Consider the following 23577-nt stretch of genomic DNA (forward strand, 5'->3'; position numbering starts at 1 on the left):
ATGCGATCAAGAACGCATAAATAGAGCCTCAACGGCTATCTCTTTTGTAATAATACAAGGCACTTGAACAACCTTCTCCACAGCGCATCACACATCATCATTGATTGAGCGTGCGGGGGTGAGGCAGTCATTGATGCGCTAGACTAGTTAGTTTGTCCAGGGTAGGGCGGTGTAGGGTAGCTCATGGTAGCCCAATATATACATCCTAGGAAAACTGTCCCAGCTCACCAATCCACAACTGTCCTAATAAAGACGCCGTCTGGTCATAATATGAATGCAACCCGTAATATTTAGAGATGAATTCTCCGATTGAGAATCAAAGGACGAGCTTCCAGAAGCGGACCAAAGCAACAAACAGACTGAGAAAGCACTAGGATATCTCTGACACGTCATAGCAGCAGAAGATGTTTGGTCACGAGGAAGAAACCCATTTCGCTTCGTCTCGCCGATTGTGCTTGCTTTAGCGTACTCGGTCGGCAAGCAGAACGAAGGTCAATTCCATTACTGCCCATGCCCATTCCATAGATTACGCTTGCGCAGCCCACCGAGCCCTCTCCTCGATCTCTTCTGCATCCAACATCCTCATTTCCATAATCTTTCGCGTCCTCGTGTCTACAAGAACGAAGAGTGTATCCAGCGTATCGTCCGGCATGGGGTAGACGTTCCGTTCGAAGAGGGTGAGTTCCGCCTCCACCAAGGTGTGCATCTGCTTCGCAACCTTTCGAAACGCCTCCAGGTCCCTGGCCTCTTTGGCCTCCAACCACTCCGCCGAGCGGCGGGCCCGATAGAACAAGCCCTTCTCTTCTTGCTCGTCCTCCGAATATTGTGGCTCTGTCCACCCCTGCCACTCCTCGTTGCCGTCCTCCCCATCATCATCATCATCATCCGAGGAGTCTTGCGTGAGGACGAGCGGGCGCGTAAAGGTCTTTGGATCTACGACGCGGCTTAGCCAGCCGCCTTTGCCCATGCTGGTCATGTGCTCTATGATCTCGTCCACGGACGGTAGACCTGCGTCTTTCCATGCGGCCAGCCTTTCCGGGGGCGAAAGGGCTCGATACATGTCCACAGTCATGGGGCCATTGCTATCTTTACACCGGAATCTATCCAGAAGAACCAAGATGTTGCTAGCGATGTGAAAGTTGCGCAAGCGCGGGTACCTGTGGAAAGGGAATGGCCGCCTCGGTGGTCGCTCTTCCATAACCGACACGGGGCAGTGGAAGCATATCTCGCGAAGCTCTCTTCGAAGGATGGGAGGGGGCAAAACAGCCAATTGCGTCGGCGAGTGGCCTATGTACACCACGTCGAGACGCACCTGCGCCAGGAAGACGGGCCAGGCGTCCAGGTAGAGCCGCTTGCTGGCGTAGAGCCAGGCAATGTCGAAATGCGAGTCCGTGTCAAGGGCCCATTCAAAGTCGACGGCGTACCGCAAGCGCGGGCGTGCCACGTGGGAAAAGAAACGCGTCCATATCTTGATGCGAACCTCAGCGGGCAGAGCCATGAGCCTCGACTGCTTCTGCGAGGCCACGTCCGTCCAGTCCAAGGCACAAGACCTGACAGCCCTGCGTGGTGCCTCTTTCGGCATGACGATTCACGCTCGTGCAGGTATGTGCCGAACAAATTGGAGAGGGAAGCGGAGGTGAGACACTGAGGAGCGAAAAGGGTGAAGTTAGAAGTGGCATCGGCAGACAACTGCGGGGTACAATTGTTGACTTGAGCGGCGAGCCAGCCAGCCAAGGACATCTGGAGTCACTAATCATGCATGCCGTCATGATTCCAAATGTCTCCCTCCTTGTTCATCTACACAGCTAGCGACCTCCCTCAAAGATCTCCTTGTCGGCCCCCACGGCCGCGCCCATCACCAAGAGATGTCCACATCACCCAACCTCACCAGGTAGCCGTCGACCATGGCACAAGAGCCCCAGCTAGCCTACAGCCCAGCCAAGGCATCCAACGTCCTCGCCCAGACGACGGCCTTCCACGCCAGCCCAGAAGCCTTCATAGCGTCCTGCGTCCGTGATTTTCAATCTCGCGCCCCCGACGTCGTCAAGTCGCGGACGGCCGTCCACGCCAAGGTGCTCAACAGAAATGTGGCCGTCATCTCGTCGCATGCCCAGGTCAAGCATATCCTCGCACGGCCTGACACCAAGGATGACAAGGATGCGGACAATCCCTCCCTCGTGGCCACGGGTGCCTATAAGCAGTTCCTCGCGGATTTCTTCCCTGGACCTAATCTGCTGCTCTCGGATGGCGTCGCTCATTCCGACATGCGCGAGGCCTGGGCGCAGCGGATGGAGGGCCAGGAGGCGCGCATGCGTCCGTTTATCCGGCAGGCGGCGACGGAGCACTTTCAGAGCCTTGCCGGGTCACAGATCGATCTCTACGAGTCGCTCAAGTCGCTCGCCTGGAAGATTGTGATGCGGACGTTCCTCCTGCTTGACGAGAAGGAGAGTCTGTTTGGAGAGATTCAAAAGCTCCAGGAGGATCTACTCAGGGGACAGTTCAGCCTCTTCCCTGTGTCCGTCAATCTAGGGCTCTGGCAGTCCCCTCGTAGTAGAGGCATTGCCGCCAGGAACAAGCTTCGAGAGCTGATTTCGAGACGAATGCAGCCATTGCTACAAGGTGGCTGCCCCTTTCACGCCATGTCGGAGAAGGGATTGACAGCCGATGAGCAGAACGAGGTTGTCAACCACGTGCTCATGTTCACCTCGAGCCTGGCTGTCAAAGGCATCGCCTCTCTTCTCACTGCGTATCTTCTCAACATGTTTCTCTACAAAAAGGATGGCGTGCGGCTGCTGGACAACATCCAAGCCCTCCAAGGCGACGAACTAGCCGCGATGCTGCGCAGCATCGCGCGCGAGACGGAGCGGCTGAGTCCGCCTATCGTGGGCATCATGCGCAGAGTGACCCGTGAGATTGTCGTGCCCTCAGGGAGCACTGAATCGCCTGACGTCCTCGTTCCGGAGGGCTGGGATGCATGGCTCTACTTTGTCGGTGCTGGGCGTGATCCAGCGGCCTTTGGAGACAATGCGGCTGCGTTTGTGCCAGACAGGTTTGTAGATGCCACGCAGGACAAAGCATCGGGACTTGCATTCTCCGCGCACGGCAAGGCGTGCTTGGGTCAGGACTTTGTTCGAGAAATATGTATAGGCGTAATAGAGGCCATGCTGGACAGTGGTTTTAGCTTAGATGGCGATATCACGGCCAAGGGGGTGAGAGACTGGCTTGGATGGGAGGCGGGAGCTGGTGGTGAGGGTGAGGCTGCCCCGGAGGATTGGGCGAGGGACATGAAGCAGCTGCCTACCCAGCGGCCTGCAAAGCCAGTTGTAGTGACTGTTTGTGGCGGCGAGCCTCATTAGACATATTTATGTACGGAATGGAGAAAATAGTGCCTCCTGGACCGCAGATGTTGGGGCTGTGGCTTCTGAGGCTTCAGCATGAAGACGTAGCAGGATAGCAAACGCATTCCTGGAAGAATACATGCTATTCTCTGCAGTCTTATGCAGTCTGCAGCTAGCAAGATACGCCAGATTTGTCATGTGACTCTGGAGGGGCGACTTAACATAAAACCTCAGCACTTCAGCTCCAGTCGTTTCTCGTCTTGACAACTTGAACCTGCACGGAACAACCAGCATCAGACCGACCAGCACACGACCCAACATGCCCCAGCGAACAGTCTACGTCCTCTACAATGCCGACGCATCGGTCATGGGCAAGTTACGGTACGGATACCAGAAGATGACCTGCCCCAAAGACAGCGATCAGGTCTGCGCGGCATGTGACATCACCCACGGCGGCCTATCGCTCAAGGAGACGCCGTCCTGGGTCGCTGTCAAGAAGGAGATTGAGGCGACGCCGGATGTTCGCGTGATTCAGTGGCACCGCGATGAGCTGTCTCCCGAGGTTGGTCTTCCTGTTTGTGCCAGCCATTACGACAGCTCCAACTGACGCAAGATCAGGTCAAGTCATTCGTGGAGACGGAGAAGCTCTCGTATCCCGTCGTGCTGTGCGAGTCGGATGGAAAGCTACAGGTGATTATGGACAGGACCGAGCTGGGCAAGTGCAACGGCGACGCTCAATTGTTTCTACAAGAGCTCAAGGCAAAGAACGTGCTATGATGGCGGCAATAGTAGACAAAGACATGTCCTGTCAAGTCTATTCCTGCTACCTCTTCTTCTTCATCCTCGCCGTCTCCTCTGGCTGTGACAGGGCCAACACGACCCATCGCACCCTCTGCCCCGTGCCAAAGACGACACCCACAAACATGACAGCCGAAAGAACCCCAACAAGTGACGGCATGGCCAGCATGAGCGTGAAGAAAACAGCACTCTCAAACCCTTCGATGAGGGCAGGCCTCATGGCCAGGCTAGTAAGCTCATCCTTACCCTTCTCGACCAGCGCAGCAATGTACAGCAGCACAAAATTATTGATCCAGAAAGAAGCCTCCAGCAGAGCCACGACCAGACCAGGCGTCTGCTGTCCGCTCCAGCCGTTCCCGACCACACAGGCAATGGGCACAAGGGCGTAGACGATAAAGTCCCCCAGCAGATCCAGGAAGCCGCCCAGAACGGTCTGCTGATCGCGATGACGGGCGACGGCGCCGTCTAGGCAGTCGAGAGCACGGTTCGCAGCCCAGAAGACGAGACTCGTCGTGCGGTGCCCGGCGCAGGCAAAGAGGCACGACACCAGGCCGGCTACGAAGGCGGCCGCGGTGATGTGGATAGGCGTGATGGAGGCTGGCACGGAGCGTGACAGGGGCGCGAAGACATTGTCTTTGAGGGGGCGGAGCGTAATGTCGAGCATGTTGGCTGCTCAATGACTGGATGTGAGATGAAGCTGAGTTGAAGCGTTGAGATCTTCCATGAGCCGTCATGATGTTGAAGAGACTGGTGTCCTGTATCAGCGATATGGTGACAAGTCACTTTGTACGGAGGTCGGGTGTAAAAGTACCTGGTGCATAACACGGCCAAGAGCGGAGCCCGACAGGGGCCTTCGATGGCGCTACTGCACCATATGGAATCATTTACAGAGCATGGGTGCCTGTACTATAGCGGGACAGCCCCTGCGCCCCTTGCGGGGACTGAGTTCTGACCTCATAGACAGCGGCCTGCAGGCTTAGCTCTCCCATGAGCCATCATTGCCGTCACCAACCTCCACGAGAAGTAATTCCTCTAAGAAAATCATATTCTAGATGGTATCATGTTCAAAGTCTAGATCCTGAATCCCCTCGCCATTCACTCGCAATGCTCAGCCAGGCTCAGACGATCAGAGCGGTCCTGGCACCGGTGCTCCTGACCTCGCTTCTCTTCCCCTTGCTCTACCAGCCCTTCCTGGACTCAACATGGTCGACTCTCCGATATACAAGCTTGTACAACTGGTCGACCTTTGAGACCATCTGGACCGTCTTCTGCTACGCCGCCATCGAGGTGTCCATGACCATTGTCTTCCTCCGCCATCCAGAATGGCGCCTATCCCCTTCCTCATCACCATCATCCAAGCCTCGACCCAAACCCAAGGGCATGCGCCGCCCGTCTCGTCGGATCGGCGAGATCCTGCTCTACATCGCGCCTCTTCTGACCATGGACCTCACCATGATCAAAAAGTTCGCCGACGTGCCGCTGGCTGACATCTTGTCCTCGGGCAACTACAACGCCCACACCCACCTCGCCCCGCCAGACGACCACCACCTCCTCGCGACCAACGCCTCGCTCCCCAGCAAGTCGTTCCTCCTACCCACGCTACATAACTTCACCGCCTCGTCACCCCTCCAGCTCGTCCGCGCCCTGCCGCCCGACGCGCCCTCCTCGCGCCTACTCGCCACAGAGCTCATCGCGAGCTTCCTCATCTACGACGCCCTCTTCTTCGCCTTCCATCTGTCCCTGCACCAGATACGTCCCTTACGCCGCTGGCACGCGCCGCACCACGCCCACGACACAGGGATTCACCCCCAGGTCACGAACCAGCTCTCCTTGTTTGAGCGTCTGGGTCTCGTGCTGCTCGCCAATTTCAGTCTCAACATGATCGGCAGCCATGTGCTGACGCGCACCCTCTTTGTGCCCGTCTTTGTCTGGCTGCTCGTCGAGATTCATAGTGGCATGGACTTGCCCTGGGGGTACGACAAGGTCCTTCCACAAGGATGGGCGGGCGGTGCCAGGACGCATATGAAGCATCACGCCGGCGGGGGCGGCGGGCTGGAGCCATTCTTCTGCTGGTGGGACAGGTTATGGGAGATGTGTAGATAGTCGAAGAGTGGTGACGGATAGGATATAGACGGGCTATTAGATGATGAATAGAAGTGAAATACAAAGCTGACTTTCAAATCCGCTTCTTCGTCTTCTCCACGTAGCGCTGCGCAAAGTTCTTGCACATCCATAGCCACCATACACCATTGAGCCCAACAAGACTCGCCGTGCCCACCTTGCAAGGCGTCCTCAAGCGCCCAAAGACGTCCACAAGACCCAGGCGGTGATACGCGCCATATTGTCGCAGAATCCAAGCGACGCTGCCAAACCTCACACCAGCAAACGCGACCAAGAACGCAGCGTCCAGAAACCTCGACTGTCTACCCGTCTTCCGAGCCCACCATCGGGCGTGCAGCAGAGGATTAGACGCGTTCATCAGGAGAAGACCCAAGATGACACGCACGCCGCGCTCCTTGCCCCGCGCAATGTAGTGCTGGAGGTACAGCAGCCCAGCGCCAATGAGCGCGTGGTGCGTGACCATGACAGGCGACGGGCGTGCGCTGCGTCCCACGGTCCTGGGGAGGGCGTAGGCCATGGCCCACGTGTCGTAGAGAAGGTAGCCCGCTTCCCAGGACGTGATCATGTTGGCGAGTCGGCTGCGGCCTTGGATCATTGGGTTGGCCGCGTCATCCAGGTTCCCGTCTCCATCGACGTCGCGCGGCGGGGTGGGGTCGTCAAGGGAGAGCTGCCAGTGTTGCTGACGGAGGGCGATGATGGTGAGGATGGTGACTAGGATGCTGTGGCTGGCGGAGATGGCCCTCACATGGCCCGAGGCCGCGGTCGCGGAGGACTTTGTGTTTGGAGTGCGCGTGGCCTGGAAAACGAGGGTGTTGCATGCAATGGAGAGGACTAGCGTGCCCCAGCTGGAGAGCGTGTCGACGGGAGGCATCGTGTTGACATGGAGGTGATTGAATGCGGGTGATGTAGAGGTCATGAAGCTGGCTTGGAGAAGGCGGCGGGTTTTCTCATGTTGTCCGCCCCTCGCGACGGTCAGCCAACATAACGGCAACTCGACTTGCAATCGGAGTGTCGCGAAGTATGCAATATTTAGCTGTGGTTTTTGGTCAATATTAATACCTATGGCATAGGCAACCAAGGCATGTGAGTGCATACAAAGATGAAGTAAGCCTCCACCGTGTCACTGAGCGATCATCTTAGTACAATGTCCAATGTTTGACATTCAAAGGGTATCTACTCCTATCATCACAACAAAGCAAGGTGCATTCCCCTCGCTTACTATACACGCCCCAGCACGCCTAGACAGTCTCCGCCTGGGATGCCTCGGGACCGTCCTTGCCCGCCGACATGGACGCCACCTTCTTGTCAAACCCGCCGACCTTGTCCGACTTCCAGGGCGGCAGATTCTTGTCAAAGATGGTGTCAATCTCCTCGAGCGACTTCTTGACCGTCTCCGGGTAGGTGAAGAAGATGTGGAAGGTCATGGCGATGCAAAAGGTGCCAAAGATCATGTACGTCTTCCACTGGATATTGGTGAAGGCAGGCGGGACGAAGAAGGCGAGGGCCAGGTTGAAGGCCCAGTTGCCGGCCGCCGCGAGGCCGACACCCTTGGCGCGGTACCGCAGGGGGAACACCTCGGCCGCGTAGATCCAGGCGCCGGGCGCCCAAGTGAGGCCGTAGACGCCGACAAAAATGTAGCACATGGCGATGACGCCCTTGGCCGGCGCGCCCGTGATCGACCACTTGAGGTTGTAGTTGCCGTCCACGTTGGTGACGTGGTGCCCGTGCACGGCCATGACGGCGCCCGTCGCGAAGTGCAGGACGGCGCAGATGACGGCGCCCACGAGGAGCAGCTTGCGGCGGCCGACGCGGTCGATGATGGGCAGGATGGCGCCCGTAGTGACCAGGAAGATGACGTACTGGATGATGGACGACGTCAGGGCAATGTTGCCGTACATGCCCGCCATGTTGAAGATGTAGACGAGGTAGTAGAGCATCACGTTGCCGCCCAGGAGCTGCTGCCAGACCTGCACGCTGACCCCCACCACCGTCCTCTTCCACACGCCCGGCGCGAAGAGACCCAGGTAGCCAATGTCCTTGCTCTCGTTGGCGATGCGGACCGCCTCGCGGACCTCGTCGAGCTCGGCGAGCACGAGCACGTTGCCGCGGTCGCCCTTGGCGTGGAGGTTGGCCAGGATGTCGTGGCACTCCTCCCAGCGGTCCTTGTTGGCCAGCCAGCGCGGCGACTCGGGGAAGAAGAAGAGCACACAGAAGAGGATGAAGCCGGGCACGGCCTGGATGCCCCAGGCGATGCGGAACGCAGCAGGGCCGGACACGCCGCGCACGCACCCGTACGAGATGAGGTACATGATCAGGATGCCCCATTCAATGGACCACTGCTGGATACCCGTGATGCGGCCGCGCGTCTTGGCCGGGGCCAGCTCGGCGAGGTAGACAAGGCACTGCGAGGATGTGATGCCGATGGCGAGACCGCCCACGATGCGACCGGCGATGAGGTGACCAATGTTCTGGGACGAGCACTGCAGGACGGCGCCAATGATCCAGATGACGGACGCGATCTGGAGGGCGATTTTGCGGCCGAGCATGTCGGCAATTTGGCCGGCGATGAGGGCACCGATGAGGGAACCACCAGACATGGAGGCGGTGATGCCGCCCTGTAGCATGTTAGCTCGGCTCGCGGGTGATCCAGGCAGAGCACAATTACCTGTGTAGTGCTGTCCGGGTCGTTAAAGTACGCGCGGTACTGGTCACTGCCAATCCACGCGCTCATGGACGACACCTCGAAACCAAAAAGCATGCCGCCAATGGTGCCAAAGGCGGCCAGCACGTAGACGTTCCAGATGCGATACATGATGGGCTTCTTGCTGGGAAGCTGATGCTCTGCAACGAGTGAGGAGTATCATCTGGTCGTCGCGATGCTCGCGTGCGTCGTCATTTTATATCCATTCTCTCTGTCCCATGGGGGCTCCTCACTTTGCGTCCTGGGGTAGGTTCTATACGGGGCCCCGTGGTCAAGGCCAAGAGAATAACAAGCGCACGTATCAGCATTCAGCATGGCAGGCGGCGTTCACCCAATATTATCCACCGAAAGGCTGACGGCCGGTGCCAGACTGGGAGTCGGTCGATGATCGGCGGGTGCGTTGCCATGAATGGGTATCGCTGCCCGGCGTCTGGGATCGATGCGTCGGGAAAACGGGGCCAGGACGTCTGCCGCGCCAATTGGTATTGCTGCACTGGTGCTTCGATCCATCTTCTTCTCTCCGTTCCACGGCATGGCGAGCCGAGGCGATGACGGCACGCTCTGGTGAGAAAAGTCGCCTCGACAGCCATTCTTCTGTACGTACATTGCGGGCACTGGGAGGCTACAATCTGGAGTTTCCAGCCGACTCATCTCTATGGTGCGCTTCTTCAATTTGTTGCTCACGAATTCCACTGCGCGTACGGATACGGGGCACAGTGCAGTGTCGCCGTTCTCGAGCCTTGCTTGCGCTTTTCTTCCTGCTGACGTCAATCGAGCATGGGCAGACAGCCAGCCAGCCGCTCGTGCATTTTGCAAGGTGCAGGGGGCGGCTTGCTTGCACTGTGCATATGCTTAAATCGAAGCCGGCGCGAGGCCTGTTGCCGGTCGATCCAGCGCGTCGGGCTTGAAGTGCCTATTAGGCTATATTGCGCCTCGGGCCTGTAATGCATGCATGCGTGTGCGTCGCAGTCTTGCCGGTGTCGAAGCCACGAACGTCACCAACCTTTACGTGCGTCTGCTTGATTATTGGGGGCAAAAGTCGTGCTGAGTTGATGGGCGGCTGGTCGACAGTGACTTGGCGAGTCCACCCCCGTCCTCCCCCATACAGAACCCAGCTTCTCTCCGCTTGGCGCCAGTGAGGCCCGGCGGAAATTATGACACAGACGCTTGGCCAATTGACAAAGCGGCCAACATGTTGGCATTCCATTCCAGCCACCCAAGCGGCCCTCGTCACGCGAATGCACATGCAATCAGCATCCTCTTCAAAGGGCGGATGCTTGCTCATGCAGCTGATTGATTGGTTTTGTTCGGATATATCTATGTCTTGTCCGATTGGACATAGCAGGGCCTTGTCGACTTGAACGAGGGAATTCTCGGCCATGGCCCATGGCACATAACCCGCCTGATAGGCAAAAGCACTTCCTCCTTTAGGTTCCGAGCTTCGGGATGCAACGGCGTCAGAGCCACGTGGAGCGGCTGCTTGGGTAGTATCGCGTTCTAGTGCGGCTGCGTTAAGCCAACATAGCACAGACCTCGAAATGTACGGCAATGATCCGCTGGTGTTACCGTGGAAGAGCCGTGTGTGGAGACGAACAAGTCGTTTCTGCCGACAGACCAGGCGACCAGAACACCGGCCCTTCCCGCTGATGATATTTTTCCAGCGTTCTGTGTAGCAGGCTCATCTGAACGCGGCCCCACGGACGCGAACATTGACAAAAGCTCTTCCATGGGACGCTGCAAGGAGTTGAGCGACTCCAGTGCAAAGCCTTGCTCTGCCTCTAGCGAAGCGACTCGGCTGCCAAATTGTGGCCTCCAGATCCTGCAAATCGACCATTGTCGTTGCCCTTGATGCATGATTGTAATAACCTTCCCGCACTTCTTGGACGCCGCGCAGATGTATTCGCCTCGATCGCCGCAGCATTCTCTCCCGCTCGACGTTGAGACGGTGGAAGCTTCGTAGTAGACCGTTGATCCAGGCTATGCTTCCCTGAATCGGCTTCGTGGTGGACCATTCATGGAGGTCATGCTGCCCTGCCTCGCACTGATTGTGAAATGTTGAAATGGCGTCTCCAGGCCAAATGAGTCGAAGCTTTTCCTCGACAATGCGAGCTGGATCTTCACACGTCAAGCTATTGCAACGCCATCCAGACAAGCGCGTTCAATGCCCGCCCCGCGTTCCCAGCTGCCCCCGTGCATCCAAGGTGCTCGGAGAGGATATATTCGGCCGCCGTGTCGCCAGCGCCGGCACGCTCTGCTGAATGTGCTTTTCCAAAAGGTCATCAAACATAGTCTGGCCCCCCGGCAGCTTCCGTATGAGATTGCGCAGGTAGAGCAAGTCATCTTCTGGCAGGGTCCCCATCGCGACACCGCGGGGAGACGTCGAGTTGAGGGGGATACGAGCCAACACATCCACGAGCGCAGACGCAATGTCAAATAGCTTCTCGGTCAATCCCACGCCATGCACCTTGAATGCCGGCGGAGACAAATCTCGCGTCGACAACATGAGATCCTTGGCCACGTCAATGGGATAGCGGTAGGTGAGGCTGTGTTGGTATGATTCTTCCACCAAGTATCCAAGGTGCAGGCGCAGCTGCCAGATGATCACCCGCAACCATAGCTGCGTCACCCTCAGATTGGCCTTTTGGGTGTCGCGTAGGTCGAGACCTGGACTCAGCGCCGAGTTGACTTTGGTTTCGATGTGATTGATCGACTCTGGCGAGGGCCCGATAGCCAGCTCTTCGTGGTTGAGAAGCGCGATGAAGGAGGTGTCGATCGGTCTGAACAAGGCCGCGAGGCTCCAAAATCCTACCAGCGACGAGTCGCCTGCGTCGATACTTGGTGTTGCGTTTGTGATCTGGAGTGTAATCGGCCGTCGGTATCTAATCGCGTGCGATCGCTCCGAGATCAGGAGCACCCAGAACAGCCGGTTGGCCACAAGTTGTGTCGTGTCGTCTGCTTCCTCGGGTCTGAAGAGCAGGACCAGTGTAGTCGTCTCCCTGAGAAACCGAAATGCCCGGCTATGATGAAAGAGCACCGCTTCGCACGCGTACAGGAAAAAGCTGAACATGCACATCTCGATGCTCACGACCGACCGGCGGGGCATGATCTGATACGCTGCAATGGCTGTATCGAGTAACAGTCGCCCAAAGGCAAGGTTCTTCTCTGGGATGACGCCCTGCTGGAACAGCTCCTCCGGTTCTTCAGTCTGCAACAAGACTTGCCCGCACATCCCCACCAGCACTGCGAGGGACTCCAGCCCTTCAGGAGAGATACTTGCGGCCCTAAGCCGGGCTACGTACTCCATCGTGAGAATGGGTATCGTGGGGTGAAGTCGGTCAAAGAAGCGCTGCGTGCAGTAGTCAACCAGCCGTGCGGGCACGAGATCCGACAGCCGCTGGTGAAGCGATTGAGCATCGTTACCTTGCCCGGGCCCGTTCAATTGAGGCCCTACTGCCGTCACCTGACACTGGTCCGCGACCCCAGCATCAACGCATCTTCGGCATGGTCGATACTCGCTGCAGCCTCGACGAAGACGTTTGCAGCGCTCACAGGCTCGGGGTACTTGAAAGCGCTTGGCGGCTGGCGAGCCGCTGGCATGGCCGGGAGTGTACTGGTTCTCAGCCGCCGACCCATTGGGCAGAACATTGGCCGGAGAGGCGGACGAAGCTATCGACACGCTGGGCGACGCAGCAGATGTCAGGTTATGGCGGGCGTGCGTGGGGTCGCCAAAGGAGCCGAGGGCTGCACGCTTGGTTCCCGAGACGCGCGAGGGCTGATCTTGAATCTGAGGGAGGACAGTCTGGGACGTGGGTTGCGGATACGGCTGCTCAAAGTTCTGGAAGGACATGTCGCACGCCTGGCACGGAAATGAGAGAGGAGCTGCGCGCGCAGGGTCGCTTCGACGGTGGCTGTCGCGTCTTTGATATGAGTTGAGGAGTTCAATGATGAGCGACAGGCCTCCAGGAAAAAATGGCCCAATGATCGAGCTGCTAGCCGCCTAGCTGGAGGCAAGTGGGTGCCGGTAGAGCCCCTTCCCAATTCCCCAGCCAAGACCGCCCAACCCCATATTAATTCAAGTCGTGCCTTCCCCGTCAGGGTTTCCCGAGCCATTGGCTACCCTAGAGCGGGCTGCTCGGATTGCTTGAAATCCGGAAGTCGCCGCCAACTTCAGGAGGATTTTGAATGGCTTCCATCGACTGGACGCATTTTCGTCTGATATCGTAGCTACACAGCAGGCTTTTCAAGCAAACTCGCTTATGGCGCATTAGCGTCCTTGGTAACCACAGCTACGCGGTCCCATGATCAATTCTGAAAATTGAGGCTGGGGGTTGTTTGCTGTTGAAGTCATTGCGAGAAGACATCACGAAAGGTTGAAAGGGGGCCAGGTGGCGGTGTGCCAGAGCCTGCTTTGGCCAACCTTCAAAACGGGTTGCGGAGAGCTTCGACAATAATAGGATTCAGATATTGCTGCCATTTTCGCGTAGCTGGCAACTTGGTCTCTTGGCTTGGTCGTGTGTGGTTAGCTGTCTTGAACATTGGGTCAGTTTTGCAGAGTGCCGCCGTTGTTCGGATCTCAGGGCCGGCTTCATTTTCAGAACAGTGACGTTGCATGTCGGAGATGGATGGGTGGCAGAACAAGCCTCAGCATGGTGCCGCCGTGATGGTGATGTGTGAACCATGCTGCCCAGGATACCTCATGACAGCCCCCAAGGGTTGAAAGTCCCCAGGGCGCAGATCCCCCATCACCAGAACAGCTTGCTTTTAGGCAAAAACAAGCATAGACCCTATTCGAAGCAGCGCCAATTGTGGCGGGCTATCGCCGTTACAAATCTATCGACACAACAAACAACGACCCTTTGCCCTGTCCATCACGTTCGACGGTAGATGAGGATCATGAGAGTAGTTTTGTAGGGTTTGATTACAGTGCATGATTCATTGGTTTCATAACTCATTATACTCCGGCCAAACAACTCCAAAAAATCAGCAGCAGAGACATCCTGTTCCACTGTTCTTGACCATCAATGGATCTCTACATGAGTGAGCCATGTCCTAGAAAAAGCAGGCGGTCGCGTCAATCGAGTTGACGTTGAGCCAAATCAGAGGGAAGTTGACCTCCTGGTAGAAGACCGGAATGCTTCGAAAGTCAGTGAATGCATACAGACAACATGTCAAACTTGAGGGGGCGGATAGGTACTCACGCTTTCTCGCCAAGGGTCTTCATGAGGGGAACGATCTTCCCTTGGTAGATCTTGGTGGCTTCCACCAAATTCTTGTCATAGCCCGCCTTCATTTTGTGAATCTCGGCGAGCTGGCCCTTGTAATGGTCGGTGTTCATGTGGCCCTCCCAGAACAGGGTAACGAGGCTTTGCTCGCCTAGGCCACAGCGCTGAAGGAAAAAGTGGTACGCTTCAAGGCTTTTGTTGGCGAGCTGTTGCTCGCGTTGGAAAACGTCCGCGCTGAGCTTCGAGTTCTCGTCTACGAGTCGCTTGTGCTGTGGCCACGTTAGCTGATCAACGCTCAGGGGGGAGCCGTTGTCAGGAGGGGGACTGACCTCTCGGAGGTGCTTCGCAAGCTGCGTTTCCTCATCCGTATCGTAAATGAAGACAGCTTTAGACATTGTGAGTTTGTCTGGATGATTGTGTTGTTGTTTTCCAGGTGTTGTGAAAGTGTTGTTCGAGAAGTAAGGGGTCAAGATGTAGATGGCGGTGTATGGTCAGAGCGAAGTGATGGAAGTCAGAAGAGAAAGATAAACAAGGTCAGGTTGGAAGCGGCTGGGAAAGATGAGCCAATGATTTCGACTGAAGTTTGGACCAGCGCTGTAGTGACTGAATCCACAGCACTCGTCTAGTTCTGTTCAGTGACACTGGGATTTGTAACTACCAGTCGAAGGACTGGGCGTGGAAAACTGTGCAGAACTGCCTGAGGTCATAGTGAGACTAGTTGAAGCTGGCGAAGAAACAGTGGCAGCAGCAACACAAGTTGGGCCGACTTGGTCATGACTCTGTAATTTGTGCTATGTGTAGTTTTGACAATCCTCCGTCTCTGGCGTCTTTACCATCATCTGCGCAATTCTCTGTAGACATATTCCCAACTTGAAGACTCCTTGACACATGCATTCAACCGTCTCACTCTTCGGTTGCGAACTCAGGATTCTGATGCGAAGTGATGTCCAGATCCTGGCCGGCAAACCCCTCCCGATACTTCGCTCTTTGATAAATGTATTCGAGCTCAGTCTCTGATTTCAGGCTCAGCTTGCCTGGGCCTCGACTGTTCATACATTGCTGGCACTACCAGACAATCTTGAACAGTTGAGCCTCGGTCAGGGGCTGAGCCGTGTTTGTTTTCGTTTCTGTCAGGCCTCTGTTTCTCGCAGCCTCAATATTGTCGATTAAGAGGGGTAACGGGTCCCCCTCGAAATCTCGTCCAGCGGGTTCTTCGACAGCTTGACGTGGTTTGTTTCGATGGGTTTCGGTTTGTACTGGCCCACGGTTTGGGTTCTCGACAGCCCCTTGGCAGGGGGCAGTCGCTTGTACCACGGTGGCGTCCCGCGTCTCCTGACATTGTTAGACATTGTGGGAAAGAATGAGGGCTCAATGCAACAACGTACCACCTTTGTGTCTGGCCGCTGCCCCTTTCGCAGACCAAGCGCAACGCGAGGCATCGGGTTTGGAATGAAGGATTTTGTTTCGAGTGTATTTTGTTTGCAATGATAACAAGTACCTGGCGTGGAGTGGTGAGGAATAGAACTTGGGACAAGTGCTTGCTACGTCGCGCTGGCAAGGAGCGTGTTGGTGAAGTTGTGTTGGTGAAGTTGAGTTGAGCCAGCCGCAGCACATCTGAAATGTGTACGTGTATGCAACACGACATGGAGTAGCGTCGCCCACAATCTTTGATTTTCGACACAAATAGCAACTTGTCTGCATTTATCTAACCCATATATGAAGTTTAGTTGAAATTTCTTCCATTGGACGTTCAGGTCTCGCCAACGTCGATGCCACTGTTGAATAGAAGTCATCTGTTCGCGTTACTACATGCCCCAATAACTTCAGGAAATACTGGATCCGATGCCCACACACTTGAACCTCGTGGTCGCGAAACTTTCAGCAGGCCATCAAATCTATCATATCGTTCAAGCGTGTTCGCGGCGGTCACTTCGATGAAAGCCTGATCTGTTCCCGGAAAACTCACAGTGTTCAGGGGGGCTATGTGGCTTTTCAATGCGCACATCCGAACAAGCGCCAGGTGTCCTTGATACAATGCAGCCAGCTCTTGGAGCTTTCTATGAGGAAAGTTTACAAGCCCATCTAGGGCATGGCTTTGTTGGAACATTGCAGAACAGTCTCGGGGAGTTGCACGCGCCACGGATTCAATGTGGCGCCCCTGGCTTGAACTACGCCGTCGCCGAGCCTGTCGCCCATAACCATTGACAACAGCTCTGATGGGCGATCTTTGATGTGCTAGATTTTATTGACCGCCAGCATCCGACAGATCGAATTTCGCGGACAGCGACATCCAGGGAAGTGCATCGCGACAAAGCTCCTCACAACAAACTCAACCTTCGCAAGAGCCTGCTGATCAACAGGATACATGCAGACTCGCCCGCACGCGCCGCCCCATGCTCGAGTTCTTCCCTGCGTCTGCTTTGCCAGCTTTTTCAGCGCGACCGTCCACTCGATGACTGGACTTGCAACTTGCGAACGAAAACGAAGCCGATGTAACGAGTCCCGCTGCCCGCTGCCCGACCAGCCTTCGCCAACGGCCCTCAAAAGAAGATTACGACTATAAAACCATGACATTAGGAGATGGGAGAACGCGGGGGTAAATCTGGTTGGAACAAGCCAAAACATACATATCACGGTCAGGGCCTCAGACATCAAAGAGCAAACGGAAGTGAGCCCGCCAGGATGGCATAGCAAGCCCAGCGAGTTTACGTGCGCAATTGACAAGTTTTATTGGTGACAATTATTGCGAATACATAAAGATGTGTCCAAAGATTCTTTGCTCATGATTTGGCTTTCCATGTGCCCCGTCTCCGTATCACCTGCGTCGTTCGCCCATGTAGTGCTCGTCAACTCCCTGTGTCGTTGATATGAAAGTTTGGGTAGGCGATGTCGTAAACGCTTCATGGCTTCTTGTTCTTTGAGCGCAAGTTGTAGGGGTTGGTGGGTTCACCGGGGATTTCAATCTGAGAATCTGTCAGTCTTGTTTGTACTTGGGGGGTGCTCTTGGGTTGACATACCTCGTTGTGATGTTTGGTAATCCATTCCAGAAGGCGCTCATCATTGTGCACAGCCTTCAAAGCACTGTTGCGCCTCATCTTGGCTATCGCAGTCTGTTGATCGTAGACTTTCTTCGGGTCGGCTCCGCGCGGGACGTTGAAGGCGACCTGAGCCATCTTGTTCAGGGGAAGATTCCGGGGCTGGATGGTTGTATGTGAAGTGAAGGGTCCTGGAAACAAGTCTGCGAGTCTTGTAGGAGTATTGAGAGAGATGTGGGAGTTTGTATTGAGGTTGTTCCTCCGATAAGTCCAGGTGCAAGGGGATTATTTGTAGTTGAGAGGGTAGTGTACCAGGTAGTCACTGGTGGCAGTGTTGTTCTGTGCTGGAGTTGAGACGACAAGAACTCTGACCGTACGCGCCAGAACACAACAATGCGAACTTCATAAGACCCCTTATTCTGCTTCTAGCTCCGGAACATCTGAACATGCGAACACAATCACAGAGGCGCACCGCTTTGAATAGTTGCATAATGGCATATCATTTAGTTGCCTGTGGACGACACGTACTCGTCTTGGGCCGGCGCGTTGTGAAAATAATGAAGTCTCTGGATATACTGGTTTTCAGTTGTCTTTGGCATTGCTTCATCAGATGGAAGCCATTCACTGAGTTTTGGGAATTCTGTATGAACTGTCTATCTGTTCAATACAACCCCCAGAAGCGAGTTGTTCAAACAGTCAGCAGTCAGAAACACCACAGCATCATGTGCACGTGTAATTCCCACTCTATCCCATATGATGTTCCTCCCGGATTAGATTCTGGAACACACAGTCTGTCTTGAAGTCAGGTTCTGCTGGCAAGATCCTAGAGCGCTGATGTTTGTTGCCTAGAATCTCACCAACCAGCCACGCCATTGTCGGCACAATTCAACATTGGACCTCAATCCTTTTGGGATTCAATTTCTCAACTTATTCTGTGGCTTCACTTCTCAGGAAAGCTTGATTGCAGCCCCGTGTCCTGGCTCATGGCTACCGCTGAGAGTGTGCTCTGAAATCTGAGGTGCAGTTTATTCACGGGACCACGCAGGACACAGCACTGAGTACTGCGCAATTCGTTTCGTCGTCCACGAGACCAGAAGAGCGCGAAAACTAGACGAAATCGAGGTCGTCGAGATCAACCATAAACTCGTCAGGGTCGTTGGTGCCACCAGTGTCTTGTGGCAAGTCCCCGACAAGGGACAACCCTACCACTGTCAGCAAAAGAGCGGCTTAAGTTATACCCATCCATGTTCCGCTGAGTCGTCACAGTCATCGACAGTATTGAGTCTGGCACTGGGCGAAATCAATGTCCGATGGCTCTTCCAACGTGCTTTGGTGAATAGTCACTCGGCGAGCCCTGTGGATGCAGTCAGCTTTACCAAACAAGATTTGTGGGAAGCTTAGGAATTGTTTATCGATTTCAGTGATGTTTTGACTACATGTCCTTGGTCAAACCGAGACAGTACGCATTTCAGCAGTAGCTTGTTTTGTTCAGGAATTGTGGTGGAGTGTTTTGGAAACTGAGGTCTGTGGTTCGAAATAGTGTCGATAGGAGTTCATGAACAGTGAAGTCACTGCCACAGAATACGCTAGACTTCGGATGACGAGATATTACCTTGCGATCTGTTAGCTTTTACCAAGTACCAAGCCTGGGGCTGGTAAAGCTGCAAAGGCCAATATGAATGTGGATTGTGGACAGTTCAAGAGCGCGCGCCCAAAAATCTCCACACCACAGTAGCGTCTTCGGGTCCCACTTCACCGCATACTAAGTACCTATGTATGCACAGGCGATGCTCCTACAATCTCCCGAGATTTGGAACATTTACACATAGTCTCGCAAGCCAGCACTGCAGATCGTAGGTCACCTGGACAGCTGGTTTCGCAAAAACGGCTCCGCCCTGACTCGAGCATTCGACTGAGGCAAATGCCCCCCTTTCCGCGCTTCACCACCCCCGCATTCTCAGCAGTCTACGTCAAGCAACCCGACCACACCACCACTACGCCACCAAAGCGGCAACCGGCTTCACGAAGTTGAACGTCGCGAGCGCCTTCATCTTGGGCGCCGCCCTTAATTTGCGGGGTCAGACCTGTTGGATCACGGCAGCTGCGCGACGCTACTTGACGTCAATCACCTAAGGGAGGTCGTACCGTCTGCTCGTCATACTACAGATCCTCCCATTCACGGCTCGGCTGTAAGTAGATTCCGCACGTATAAATCTGGCACGGATCCTTCCATAGCACATGCGTTATCAGACTTATCTACTCCTCAAACGACATTTTAACATGGCGACTCCGATTCAGGTTCAGCCCGCTTGGGCGTCACATCCTTTTGCAGGACCCAAGGCTCTCTACAAGGCCAGAATGATGGACCCTACGGATGAGTTCCGTCTACAGTTCTCTCTCCAGGAGACAGGTCAGTCATGCTCACGCTGCGCAATGCAGGATCTGACATTGAAAACAAGATATCAAAGATGAGATTGCCCTCCTACCGTCCAAGTCCCAAGAGGAGTATGAGGGTGCAAAGGAGATCATTCTCGCCAAACGGAACAAGCTGCAGAGCATGACGAACGACTTTTTCGCTGATCACAAGAACGACTTTGTCAAGAAACAGCGTGTGGAAGATCTCGCTCGTCTGCGGCAGGCCTTCGAAGCGGCCGTAGAGCTTCGCCGATCCAAACTCGAACAGGATGCCAAACCGTCGAGATTCAAGTTCAGGCCAAAGACCAAACATGTCGACATGGGTGCTGTTCAGAATGACCCGCGATACAACCCAGGCATTCAGCCCACGAGCCAGGCCAGAGTCCCAACACTGAGATCACAGGAGCTACCAGGCAATGCAACCATGGCCCAAGGCAAGGACTACAATCAGGAGATGGCGCAGTCCAGCGATTCGCAAATTCGTAAACCAAGTTTCTCTACCGTTGATACCATTGAGATATCGAAGCACAAAGGGTTGCACATCATCCTCCCTCTCTCAGCATCGCGCGCCACAGCTGCCGGGAGTCTCCAGGATCTAGAGGGCTGCATTGTGGACATGTCCCTTCCTACTAACGGCGCCCCATTGCCGAGTCTGGCCTTGAAGAATATTTCCGGCAGTCTGGTCATTGCAGGGCGCGTGTCCAGCTCGGTGCATATCACAAACGTCAAGGACAGCATCGTTGTATTGACGGCGCAGCAAGCGAGAATCCATGACTGCAAGAATGTGCGGGTCTATCTTTTCTGCGCAAGCGATCCTGTCATTGAGAACTGTTCTCAAATGCAGTTCGCCCCGCTGCCTACCATCTATGTGAGTAATGACAAAGCTGGAGACTTTATGGGTCTCACTGACCTCTTTGACTAGGCGAATGACACATCCAAAGGGTTAAACAACCGATGGGATCGCATTGAAGACTTTAGCTGGCGCAAGGGCGGGGAGAATCCAAATTGGACGGTGATTCCGGAGGACCAGAGGCTAGACGAGACTGTGTGGGCTGAAGTCATGCACGGCCGACCAGGCGCCAGCGTCGAGGAGACCTTGGCAAGTGTTGGCCTCCGTTGATCGCGTCGTCGGGTGTCGAGATCAATCGCTCCATTGAGGAGGTGATGGCTTAGTGGCGATAGCTGGATTGTTCGTCGGTTTAGCTTGGGGCGCTGCTTCTGTGTGGGCTGTTGATACATTAGCTTTACCGTACTCCAAACTGCAGAACGCAAAGTAAAGACAGTTGTAGACGCACCTCGTAGCACTGCGCGCTTCTTCTATGGGCGGGATGCGAAGTCTCACATCTCCATCTTCTCCCCTCCATCCTGGCCGAACTGCAGTCCTCCCTCGCGCAGCCTCTCCAGCAGCACCCTCTGCTTCTCTATTCTCGCCTCCAGCTCTTTGATCTCTGCCTCTTGTTCGGCTATCCCGCGTTGCATGTCCGGGAGTTTTCCAACCTGTTCGCGGGCGCGCTGGAGCTTGTGTCGGAGGCCATCACTGGCACGAACGACGTCCTTGAACGAAAGACCTGTCGGCGATGTGGTCTTCTTGCCGTCGTTGGACGTGGGGTCCAGGCCCGTGGATGTCTGGAGCGTCGTGCGTACTTCGGTGAGGACGGTGTACAGGTGCGTGAGCACGTCGAGCGAGTCTGGAGAGAGCGTCCTCGGCAATGCCAGTGGGTTCTGGTAGTTCTGGGCCATGATCGAGGATAAAAGATTTGGATCGCAGGGCTTCAGGTCTGTAGACTATGGGAGAGTCGATCGGGTTTTGTGGACTTGCCGTGGCTGTTGTCAGGAAGAAGCTGCGTTTCTGCGGTTTGCCGAGCTGCTGTTGAGGTTGAGTGGTACGGTGTGGTGCAGATACCATGCACTGTGAAATTGCGCACTACAAATGACTACCGGACGGTGCGCATCCCCATATGCGCACCGTCGACGGTAATTAACGAACGCGCTCTCACTTCGCTAGCTCCCAGTCGTTCCAACCCAAACCCAGAAGAAGAAAAAAGTCGCGTCGGCAGTACCTTATCAATTGCAGCACCTTACTTCGAATACACCATGTTCCAACCCCATCTCAAACGCGCGAGTATCTCTGATGCCCCAAGCGTGGCCCCCAAGATGAGCGAGCGCCCATCGCTACGTCGAGCGCAAACAGCGCCATCAAAGGTCATCACGGGTCCTAATCGAACAAAACCCAACTGGATGCTCGCCTTCAGCTACATGCTCATCTATCTGGAACTGGGGTGGCTCATCATGGTCATCTGGAGGTCGCTGGCAAAGCCCCTGAACGGCGTCGCAGCTCAGGCAGGATGAGTGGTACACCTGCGGACAGCGTATACGTACTCAACCACCCTCGCGTCGAGCCATGGCGTCGTCGCGATGCGCACGTAATGTGACCCAAAGACGGAGCGCGGTACAGACTATTAGATGAGTCTAGAACACCGCGGGGCCTGGCTGGACGATGCTGACAGTCCCGATTAGACGTGTCAGTCGTTAGCTTCGAGCATGCGCGTCATGCGGCGAGTAATGGAAGATCTTCCAGCTGTCAATGCTGGCAAGGCACATCCGTGTGTAACAAGGAAACGGCATCGCGGAGGAGCGCCACTTCTCTGTATCAGTTGCTGCCGATGCGGTTCTAGACCACTTGGAAAAACTACCTAGACTACGTACTAGCATCTCCGAGGAGACATGGACGAGAATAGCCACGATGGCCCACGATACCACGATGGCCCCGACGACCCATCCCGGTCAACCTGCAACACTTGCTAATAACGGCTCGCGCAATTGTCAGATATTAATCAACTGTCTGGTCATGCCTGAACGGGATCCTAACAAATAGCAAGCTTGCGTATTGACCTCCTCGTCATGACAGGCCGAATTTGGAGTTAGCGCAGCCGAGCTCTCGATTTAGCCATATCGAAAGATGGTTCATCAAAGATGAACACGACGACCTGATCAACTGCCCAGTCTGCCCTTCCCTGTTCAGCAGAGCAAGCCTTTCTAGGTCGGACGGACCGCCCCGGGGAGTGTGGCTCATAGCATATGGCGAACAGAAAGTGGGCGGTACGCGTCAAAGCGATCCAGCCTTTTCATCAATGACGCTGGCATCATGATGAGGGGACTCGAGGTTTTCCTGGCTTGTGGGATTCTAGCCTGCATCTATTAGCTAATCCCAAGACCCAGTCGGCGAAGTTACACATACGGATGAAACCTTACCGTACCCGTTTTCTGCATGTGTCAACTTGAAAGATCGCTCGATGTAGACTGCTCTGAGTTCAGAGGCTGACTGACATTTTGCCCTAACCGTGGCTTTCCACTCCACAGGCCATTCAAGATTCAGAACGGGCAGGCCATGCCGCACCTAAGGGTATCCGTAGATAGATGAGAATCCGACCACCAAACAATCTACAAGTCACCCAATTATCTTCGGAAACCTACATGGGGAGTCCAACATCCGCACACCTCCTGTTCTTGAAGCCAAAAAAAATCATGTACGTAGCCGCATCGAAGATCACATCCCAAAGCAAACAATGGTGTCGATCTTGGGGTGGACCCTGACCGGACCCTGACCGGACCCTTGGCGATCCGTGAGCGCCGACCCAAAGGGGCAAGGAGATTCGCACAGGAAAGCAAGTACATAATATCCAAACTACAGCATGGTCAGCGATAGATAACTGTTAGCTGGATCCCAACGCGGAAGTCGAACCTTGCGGATTCCAGAGCTCTCAACAAGTCTTGCCCTTCACATTCTAACGACACCGGCATCTCCCCCTCCGCCTGGCAGCGCCAAGTCAGTAGCCACGTAGTCTTACGTTAGGGTAGGTAGTCTACCCGGTCACAGGGTTGCCAGAAAGTTGTTAGCAGCGCCTGCAAGTAATAGGTAGCCCGCACGTAGAACAACCCCACTGTCT

The 23577-nt window shown here is 55.2% G+C and overlaps 11 protein-coding genes across 11 annotated transcripts; 5 read left to right on the plus strand and 6 right to left on the minus strand.

The window, feature by feature from the left end:
• Positions 1 to 59: 59 nt before the first annotated feature.
• F5Z01DRAFT_663987 (uncharacterized protein) lies at positions 60 to 1694 on the minus strand. Its single transcript, XM_046264066.1, has one exon. The coding sequence runs from the start codon at positions 1580 to 1582 to the stop codon at positions 527 to 529; it is 1056 nt and encodes a 351-aa protein (XP_046115023.1). The 5' UTR covers positions 1583 to 1694; the 3' UTR covers positions 60 to 526.
• Positions 1695 to 1725: 31 nt separating this feature from the next.
• On the plus strand, positions 1726 to 3571 carry F5Z01DRAFT_663988 (cytochrome P450). Its single transcript, XM_046264067.1, has one exon. It carries the CDS (start codon positions 1905 to 1907, stop codon positions 3354 to 3356), a length of 1452 nt encoding a protein of 483 aa, XP_046115024.1. The 5' UTR covers positions 1726 to 1904; the 3' UTR covers positions 3357 to 3571.
• An 86-nt stretch (positions 3572 to 3657) lies between these two features.
• F5Z01DRAFT_677100 (uncharacterized protein) lies at positions 3658 to 4115 on the plus strand (the record flags this gene model as incomplete). The annotated part of the gene is made up of 2 exons (XM_046265325.1): positions 3658 to 3900; positions 3957 to 4115. 2 exons carry the CDS (start codon positions 3658 to 3660, stop codon positions 4113 to 4115), a joined length of 402 nt encoding a protein of 133 aa, XP_046115025.1.
• A 46-nt stretch (positions 4116 to 4161) lies between these two features.
• On the minus strand, positions 4162 to 4800 carry F5Z01DRAFT_677101 (uncharacterized protein; the record flags this gene model as incomplete). The annotated part of the gene is made up of 1 exon (XM_046265326.1): positions 4162 to 4800. The coding sequence occupies one exon, from the start codon at positions 4798 to 4800 to the stop codon at positions 4162 to 4164; it is 639 nt and encodes a 212-aa protein (XP_046115026.1).
• A 440-nt stretch (positions 4801 to 5240) lies between these two features.
• Positions 5241 to 6239, plus strand: F5Z01DRAFT_639507 (uncharacterized protein; the record flags this gene model as incomplete). Its single annotated transcript, XM_046262444.1, has 1 exon — positions 5241 to 6239. The coding sequence occupies one exon, from the start codon at positions 5241 to 5243 to the stop codon at positions 6237 to 6239; it is 999 nt and encodes a 332-aa protein (XP_046115027.1).
• A 36-nt stretch (positions 6240 to 6275) lies between these two features.
• On the minus strand, positions 6276 to 7309 carry F5Z01DRAFT_293486 (TLC domain-containing protein). Its single transcript, XM_046258827.1, has one exon. It carries the CDS (start codon positions 7171 to 7173, stop codon positions 6313 to 6315), a length of 861 nt encoding a protein of 286 aa, XP_046115028.1. The 5' UTR covers positions 7174 to 7309; the 3' UTR covers positions 6276 to 6312.
• A 186-nt stretch (positions 7310 to 7495) lies between these two features.
• F5Z01DRAFT_628060 (general substrate transporter) lies at positions 7496 to 9069 on the minus strand (the record flags this gene model as incomplete). Its single annotated transcript, XM_046261572.1, has 2 exons — positions 7496 to 8872; positions 8923 to 9069. The coding sequence occupies 2 exons, from the start codon at positions 9067 to 9069 to the stop codon at positions 7496 to 7498; spliced, it is 1524 nt and encodes a 507-aa protein (XP_046115029.1).
• A 1928-nt stretch (positions 9070 to 10997) lies between these two features.
• Positions 10998 to 13019, minus strand: F5Z01DRAFT_293496 (uncharacterized protein). The gene has a single exon (XM_046258828.1). It carries the CDS (start codon positions 12803 to 12805, stop codon positions 11117 to 11119), a length of 1689 nt encoding a protein of 562 aa, XP_046115030.1. The 5' UTR covers positions 12806 to 13019; the 3' UTR covers positions 10998 to 11116.
• Positions 13020 to 19016: 5997 nt separating this feature from the next.
• F5Z01DRAFT_663994 (tubulin binding cofactor C-domain-containing protein) lies at positions 19017 to 20948 on the plus strand. Its single transcript, XM_046264068.1, has 3 exons — positions 19017 to 19625; positions 19675 to 20498; positions 20553 to 20948. Exons 1-3 carry the CDS (start codon positions 19454 to 19456, stop codon positions 20748 to 20750), a joined length of 1194 nt encoding a protein of 397 aa, XP_046115031.1. The 5' UTR covers positions 19017 to 19453; the 3' UTR covers positions 20751 to 20948.
• F5Z01DRAFT_293846 (RNA polymerase II transcription mediator complex subunit 9-domain-containing protein) lies at positions 20761 to 21673 on the minus strand. The gene has a single exon (XM_046258829.1). It carries the CDS (start codon positions 21368 to 21370, stop codon positions 20969 to 20971), a length of 402 nt encoding a protein of 133 aa, XP_046115032.1. The 5' UTR covers positions 21371 to 21673; the 3' UTR covers positions 20761 to 20968.
• Positions 21589 to 21979, plus strand: F5Z01DRAFT_639514 (uncharacterized protein; the record flags this gene model as incomplete). The annotated part of the gene is made up of 2 exons (XM_046262445.1): positions 21589 to 21604; positions 21636 to 21979. 2 exons carry the CDS (start codon positions 21589 to 21591, stop codon positions 21977 to 21979), a joined length of 360 nt encoding a protein of 119 aa, XP_046115033.1.
• Between the last annotated feature and the right edge of the window lie 1598 nt (positions 21980 to 23577).

Source organism: Emericellopsis atlantica (assembly GCF_019669845.1).
Source record: "Emericellopsis atlantica unplaced genomic scaffold F5Z01scaffold_29, whole genome shotgun sequence".
In the NCBI taxonomy this organism is placed as follows: Eukaryota; Fungi; Ascomycota; class Sordariomycetes; order Hypocreales; family Bionectriaceae; genus Emericellopsis; species Emericellopsis atlantica.